Below are 8,430 nucleotides of genomic sequence, written 5' to 3'. Positions count from 1 at the left end.
TACATGGTTATCAGGACTCTGGCCAGTTCTGAAAGTGAAAAGCATTTGCTGATGTGGTATTTTTGAAGTGGAATAGGAAAGAAGTGTGCAAAATTAGTAGTACCTTTGGCTCAATATCTGCCCTTCCCAAGCATTCTGAACAAACAACTTTAAGCACAAAAATACAAATGCTATATTTTTTATTGAATGCAGATGTTAACATTTTATAACATTTTATTCAAATAAATTCTCATATAGATTTTAGTCTCCTTAGGAGCCTCTTGAATGCTAAAAAAATTAAAGGACGCCAAAATAATTGTGCTTTGGCTGATGTAGTTTTAGCCTGAAACTCTCATTTCATCAGACTGCTGATTGCTGGAAATGTACAAGACTGTAGTTTTCTGTAAACATGATCTAAAAATACAGACTATAGATGCACTTACCTTGAGAGGCCATGAAGCTTCCTGAGTTACTTCTTCAAAGGAAGCCAGGTTAAAAGAAAAGGCTTTTCTTGTTGCAGCAAAGAAAAAAAGAGCACAGCATGCACAAAACTTCAGAAGATGTCTGTCTACTTCGTATCAGCTTACAAAGAACTGGAGGAAATGTATTGCCTTCCTTTCTCATGTTCCAGAACACTGCATTTTATGTAGATGGACAACAGGGGGAGATGATGCTAACAAACAAGAAAAACACTATTCGTTTCAAGTTGTTTGCACCAATGGAAAAAGTGGTTTGTGAATACAAAAAGGCACAACTTCATTGTACCTACTGGTTAACTGAACATATTTGACCTAAAATTCTGCTTTATAATATATGTATATATTCTGAGACTACACAAATTCTATCTCTATAATTCAATACTTATGTTTCCATTTCTTCAGGGTATCCAGTAAAGACAGAGGAGCTAATTACCTGTATTTCCCTACTGCTGGCCCCCAGTCAACTCTTCCAATGCACAGAGCAGGAAAATCTACCTTGGATATATCACTGTATTCCATATATGCAGCATAAGCCTCCCCTAGAAAGGGTGTCATGCCTGCATCCAGACCCAGAAACCGATTCCGTAACCCACCCCCTGCACACACACACCCCATGCAGGGCTCTGCTTATCTGTGTGAGGTGTTTAAACTGGATTTGGAGAATTAAAACAGACTCACTGTGCTTTGCTCCAGACAAGCACCAATCATACCAAAACATAAAACATGTAATCACTTGTATTGCACTGGGAGGGAAGGAAGAAGAGGAGGGAGGATAGCCTTGACTTACCAGCTCATATTTCTGCCTCAAGTAACCAAGTCACCATGGAGATCCTCACTCACGTGTGATCTGCAGACAGATAAGATGCATGGCTGCAAAAATAGCAGAGCCTATGCACAGACCCCATCAGCGCAGAGTGAGGTGTTGGGGACCATTTTCTGTTCTCTCTGCTAGTACAAGTCCTACTGGTTTGAAACGGTCTGTAGGAGCATGTCTGAGCAGATTTAATTCCAGAGTTTGTAGTTCAGGAAGATGCTGATGAGGATTCTCTGAAGGAAGAATACGGAAAACCCCTCTCCCCCAAAAAGTGTTAAAAATATATGGTGGCTGATTTTTATTGACTATATTAGCAAATGCAAGGGCCTCAGATCTACCTACAGAATGTGGGAAAATTTAGCTATGTGAAAATTCTGAGGAGCTTATCATTGCCTGCTTGGGAAGCCCTTGCGCACTCACTCCTGGAAACTCCAGTAAAGAGAGGGCAGCCCACAGACAATAAATTTGGTTGATGAAAAATGGGCACTAAACAAATCTTTCTGGACTGGGAAGAAGTTTGACATCACTGGAAATAAAGATTAAGAATGACTAAAAATTTTTGCTTCCTTTGTCCCTGTCAAAGATGTGCTTCTTTGGAGCAGAGGATCTAACCTGGAGAGCAGACACAAACAGTAAATATAGTAAATTTAACTTCGAAAATGACAGATAAAAACTCAGGCGAGACAGCACTTACCTACCTTAAAAAGGAGTAAAGAATTACTCTACCTCCCAGAAAACCAAAGGAAAAAAATATTCCAATAATTAAAAAAAAAAAACAACCAAAAAAAACAACCAAAAAAACCCCCAATAATTCTGTCAATGCATAAAGCGAGTGCAGAACATTAAGAAAGGTGCATAAACCAGACAAAACACCCTAAAAATGAAATACACTGAAAGAAGACACTTCGAACATTTTAAAGACTTTCTGAGAAGTCCAAGCAGCTCACTTGCTGGAGGACCGCAGAGGTGCCAACGCAGCCTTTCTGTGCCGTACTCAGTAACTGCAACACGGGACCAGGCCCGGTCATTCCTGCAGCCATTGCAGGCTCTGGGATGGGACAGCTTGGCTGTGCTGGGAGCTGCTGGTGCCATGGAGCAGGCTCCCAGGCAAGAGTCATGGTGGCCCAGGCAGGTTCGCCCATCTGCAGCAGCCAGGTTTCATTGTCCCGCTGCTCATGAAATAAGCATTTCCCTGAAGCAGTTCTGTCCTGAAAAACTGATTTTCTGATATTATTTACAAAATTGCAGTAAATAGTTAATAGGAAGATAGAAAACTTGAAGTACATTTTATACTTTTCCATTTTTTTCCTGGCTTTCCATATCTTTTGCAATGTCTCTTCTTACCCTATTGTTATTGTTTTATTCTGAAGCAATAATTTTAGTAGATTATAGATTTCTGCAGGATTTGTAAGCAATAGTCTTGAATTGGCATAGGTCCTTACAAGTAAAACTATATTTAATAATTTCTTTAATCTGAACTTTTTTTAATTTTTTTTTTTTTTAATATATACTCACATATCGGTCAAAATCTGCTCCAGCTGTGATTAAAAGCAGCCTCAACGAAGGAATTCCAGAAGAGAAGACTTAATCATACTTCTACAGGCACAAATGTAGCCATACTTTGGTGCTATTTAGAAATGCACAGGAAAAACTACTGAAAAAATCAGGACAAACCTTTAAAAAATTGCATACAGCTATTTCTAGCCAAGACTTAAGGACCTCAGGAGGCAGCGTGGCAACACCTAAAGGGGAATGCTGCCAAGTCACAGAGCTTGCTGCCTCTGCCCCTTGAAGAAGGCTCCAGGGGATCACAGCCTACATTTACTCCATCATCAGGAGTACGTGCACTGAAATATACTTCCTTTCTCTCTGCAAAATGTGGTGGACATCTGTAACACATTCACAGGTATTAAAATTAAATAAATAAATAAATAAATAAACTTAATTTGTGTACATATATCCCCTCTACCTATAAAATGTACTTGCTCTATCCCATGCTGTACAGCCTGTAAAAACTGATGGGCAAATCATCAGAAGGTGCAAGTTAGCATGGATCCATTAAAATCAATGAGACTATTCAGATCAGGGAAGCAGTGCTTGAGTGAAAGAGTTTATACATCTAGAACTTTCTGGTTTTTCCTTAAAGAAAAGCCATATTGCATTCTATAATTACAATTTCTCCAAAAGCACTGGGATCCATCCTCACTAAGCTTATGTACAAACACCACTGCAGTTAAAGGTTATTACACAAACTACTGCAGCCTGTAGGAAACCTAGCCATGGACAAAGATATCATTATCCCAGAATATCACAGAGCCATAACACAGATTTTCCTCCAGAAAGCATGTAGTTGATAGTCAGTAAGGTAGACCAATAAAGCAAAGACACCATATGGCTCAGCATAGGTGCTGATTTTCTGGAGCCTAATCACTTTTCTGTTTTCTACAGGCAACAGAGCAGGAGTATGGCAATGGTTTCACAAAATACACTTTCACTGGTAATCAGAAGAGCCAAGAGAAAAACAGGAGATGGCAACAAAACTTGAAGTATTAGGGAAAGCTGATTTCTTGTCCTGCTCTCTTCTGCTTTGAAAACTGCCTTATAAACCTGGTCAAGATATTTGCCCTTGTACACAGTGGGAAAAAGACAACAATGCCCTTTCCCCAGTGTCTCGCTATTGGCTTCCTCAGGTAAGAAGAAACTGCCTCTCCACTTGTCCCTGTAGCCTAGACAACTTCAGGCAAGAGACCTCAGCTCCTCCCCACCTGCCTTTACTGAGGTCCAAGCAGCCAGGGACACCCTGTGCCATCCAGCAGGCAGGTTAAGGAGAGTATGCAGACATCATGACATGCATCCAAAACATCACCAAGCAATGCCTGAGCTTCCCTTCTGCTAAGAGGGGTGATCACTAATGCCCATTTCCATTTTAAATTTCCTTTCTTCAAAATATCAATTTTCACCAGCATTAAAATGTGTTGTTATTGTCAATATTTTAACAGGAAATTAAATAGCCTTCTTCCTTTTCCTAGACTTGCCCTTAATACAGGAAGAAATGCTGAGCATGAGTGCATCAGGCTGTGACTCTGTGCAACAAGAAGGTCCAAGTATTTTTACCGAGCATTGCTTTCTGCAATAGGGAGGGGGAAAAAAAAAAAAGAAAAAAATCAATTTCTTAAACCAGCTACCATCTAGTGTGGAACTCAGCTTGAACTTTGGTTTGTGAGGCATCTTGCTTCAGCTCATGCCTACACTAGCTCCTCCCCTCCAAAGACCTCTGCAATTATGTTGAAATACTGCAGGCAGCAGCCCGGCATCAGCAGCTCTGACCGGCTAGCTCACCAGTCAGTTCCTGTGCTGACAGCACACATATCGCACACCGCACTGCGGAACAGGCTTCTCTCATTTGCCTGTCGATGGTAGGTTTACCATAGCTATTCAACAAGGTGACTACTGTGCATGAATTAATAGAAAAACACAATCTTCAAAATAACAACTGTTCAGCAATCCGCTTTTTATCTTGCATTTAACTGAACTGGGAGAACTGGGATCAAAATAACAATCTTAAAATGACAGCATAAGAAAAGATCAAGAAACAAACCTTTAAAGCATTTGTATTTAGAAATGGTACATGGGTATTGAATATGTACCAGAAATTTTAACGCTACCCCCAGCAAGCACTGATACGGGCCAGAGCCTAGACATAGATGTCAGCAAAATGCAGCAATCAGCTGGAAATTCATAACCCAGCTTCCATACCCAATTTTGACACAGTAGATGAAGAAGGCTTTAGGGTTGAAACAGGTTTTGCCTGTTTCATTGGGTTTTGGGGAAGAGATGTTTGGGGTTTGGTTTTGTCAGGGTTTCATGGTTTTGGGAGTTTGGGGATTTTTTGGGGGAAGGTTGGAAGTCCGCTTTTTTTGTTTGGTTGGGTTGGATTTTTTGTTTGTTCGTTTGGGGGATTATGATGTTGTTGGAGGTTTGTGGGGGGTTAGTTTTGTTGGGGTTTTTTGGGGGGGGGGGGTTTTTTTGTTTGCTTGCTTCAGGAATTTTTGGTGGTTTTTTTGTTCTTGATTTTTTTTGTTTGTTTGTTTGGTTGGTTTCTTTTAAATCACCTGTAAAATCTCATTCTCATGAAAATACAGCACATCGAGGGACTGTGGGCACTGCTGGGGAACACTGCCTCATGCACATTCTGGTTTCCTAGCAGTTCTAAAACAGCTGCATGAAATAAAATAGTGAATTCAACATCAGACTCAAATATTACAATTTGAATCACGTGAAACACGTTTTAGGATAAAAGCAGAGAAGGTGTGGCCATAAGGATGTTGATTTATGTAAGCAGACCAATGTGACTTAAGCAAAAATAAGGCCAGAAAGGAGCAGTGTGCAAGACTTGAACATCCATTTTCCATCAAAACATGTACCAAAGCTTCTCTTTAGTCATGAAGGAACTTTGAAACTGATCTCTCACTTGAATTTGCCCTAATGAACACTCTGAGGGAATTTTTTAAAAATCTATCCTAAAGTTATTCAGCTTCAGGTAAATATCCTTGAATATTCATTAGGTTGGAGTGTCAGAGAGAAGAACTTTATAGCTCTGTGGCAAGAGCACTCTGGAGGTACATAAGTTTGCTGCTTTAACCGTGTATTGGAAACAAAGACATTTTATACCTCTTTCCTGCTTGCTTTAGTGAAGAGTATTGTGATTAATCTATTTTGAGAAGTGGAAGTAAATTTTACCTGATTTTCTTTTTCTCTTGGCTTGAAACCATTTGCCAAGTTCAACTGAAATTAAAAACTATCTCAACTTGCTTATTAAACACAAACTCCACAGTAAAAGAACTGCATCTTGCCCTTCTTTACATGTAACCAAATCACTCTGAACACTTTTCAGGCTGAAAGCAAACAGTAGGTGTTCTTCCTTGGAAGTCATAAGCTATCACAAGACTAACCATACTGCAACTGCTCAGCAGCCTCTAGCAGTTAGATACAGTGCTTGTGTCTAATTAAATTTTACCCATTTAAACCAGTGATAAAACAAGATAAAGTACTCAAACAATATACACTAGTAAATTGATAAGATTATTTCTTTTTTCCAGTACATTGAATGACAGCATTTTTAGATACAAATGCAATTAACTCTCAGTGATGACTCAGAACTTTGCTGGTCTTGAAAATTCATCAAGTAAAATTAGAAAAATTGTGCTTTGCTGTAGAAGAAAAACCAGTATTCTCTCATACTTACCTCTCATTTTCCCTTTCTTTATACAGCGAAACATTTAAATTGCAAGAAAGTATACTGGGAAGCCAGAGTATCAGAAAACACTGAGTATACTTTATGTGCTATTGGTTCTGTAAAAATTACTTAAACTGAAATCAACATTTGCATCCACCATCGCATCAATAGTCTGATCTCTTCTCAAGGCATTAGGTAACATCCACATTAGACAACACCACAGTGTAACAGCAGCAGACCTGCAAAAAGACAGGCACTGAGGAGTCATCTCTCTCTCTGTGTCTCTGGGTTTTACTTTGGCTCTTGTGCGGCACTTCAGTCAAACGCCATTGGTGGCTCTTGGTGTGCTCCTGAAGCACGTCTTCCAATTTGGTCCCACCCAACAGGAATCAGTCTGCACGCTCCAGGGTCATTCCAAAACTACACTCAAGCACAGCAAGTGGGGATGACGAAGAGATTCCTTTTATAAACTCTGCATGAACTAAATCACTAACATGGACATACCCACCTGACCAGATTATTTGCTGTCTGATGACACCCTCTATCATGAAAGACATTTCATTAAGGTGCAATAAATTGTTAGCAGTCATTACAATGTATGCCTGATGGCTGAGTTTTTCTAGTTCCGTCTCTGGAAAATATAAGCCAACATTACTAAGTTACTGTAGTACACTACTGGAGTGACTGTTTACAAGTTAATCGCTAGTAGCACAGATCCAGTGACCCAGAGGTGAACAGTTTTGTGCTCATTTAGAGCACGAGATGAACAGTCCTGGCACTACCATGAGTCTACAGCTATTCCAAGATTATGAGCTGATCTCCTCTACTTCTTCAGAAAGTCACCATTCAATATTCTAGTTCTGAATTCAAAGTGACTAAACATTTTTCACTTTTTTAACGAAGAAAAAAAAAAAGAGAATTGGATAAGACATCCACAAGATTGAACGATATAATGCTAACTCTATTAGGACATCAAAATTAATTTCAGTTTCCCTGAGGTATCTTATTTTAATTAACGAATCCATGATCCTGCTCTATTAATTAGCATACTGAAAGAATAATAAGTTTCAGATGAGCTTAATTCTAATACAGCTTTTCATCCCCTAAAAAAATAATAAAAGGAATTAAGGATCTCAATCCAATTTGTTTTCTACATTTAGGAGCAATGTTTAGAAATTTTACCCAATAGTACAGCACAACTATTAGTCATTTCTTTTAATTTGATAATGTTTTGGTTTTGCAGTTATTGCAAAATCATTTGACATTCAACCTACCAAAGGGATTACAGTGGCCCACTACGAAACGTAATTCTTGCAGAATACCAGGTGATTTTATTTTTCCTTATTATTTCCTACTGTTAAAACTGAGTGATGCTGTACTACTGGCAAAATCACACATTTTTATAGACATGTTAATTGATAACTCTGCTCAAAGCAGATCTGGAAAAATAACTTTTTTTTTTAGAATCATAGAATAGTTAGGGTTGGAAAGGACCTTAAGATCATCTAGTTCCAACCCCCCTGCCATGAGCAGGGACACCACACACTGAACTATGTCGCCCAAGGCTCTGTCCAGCCTGGCCTTAAACGCCTCCAGGGTTGGAGCATTCACAACTTCCTTGGGCAGCCCATTCCAGTGCCTCACCACCCTCACTGTGAAGAACTTCATCCTTATATCTAATCTAAGCTTCTCCTGTTTCAAGTTTAAAGCCATTAGCCCTTGTTTTACCACTATAGTCCCTAATGAAGACTCCCTCCCCAGCATCCTTACAGACCCCCTTCACACACTGGAAGGCTGCTATGAGGTCTCCACACAGTCTTCTCTTCTCCAGGCTGAACAGCCCCAACTTTTTAGCCTCTCTTCATAAGGGAAGTGCTCCAGGCTCCTTATCATCCTCGTGGCCCTCCTCTGGACTTGCTCCA

At 39.6% G+C, this 8,430-nt stretch overlaps 1 protein-coding gene across 1 annotated transcript in view; it reads right to left on the bottom strand.

Moving 5' to 3' along the window:
- Positions 1–435, bottom strand: part of PLSCR5 (phospholipid scramblase family, member 5) — an 11,823-nt gene extending 11,388 nt beyond the window's left edge. Inside the window, exon 1 of the mRNA XM_010009822.1 lies at positions 423–435. Coding sequence (XP_010008124.1) covers positions 423–435 — 13 coding nt within the window. The remainder of the gene's footprint in view (positions 1–422) is intronic.
- Between the last annotated feature and the right edge of the window lie 7,995 nt (positions 436–8,430).

This window comes from Nestor notabilis, unplaced genomic scaffold (assembly GCF_000696875.1).
Source record: "Nestor notabilis isolate BGI_N333 unplaced genomic scaffold, ASM69687v1 scaffold4272, whole genome shotgun sequence".
NCBI lineage: Eukaryota > Metazoa > Chordata > Aves > Psittaciformes > Psittacidae > Nestor > Nestor notabilis.
This window is presented reverse-complemented; position numbering and strand designations above follow the sequence as displayed.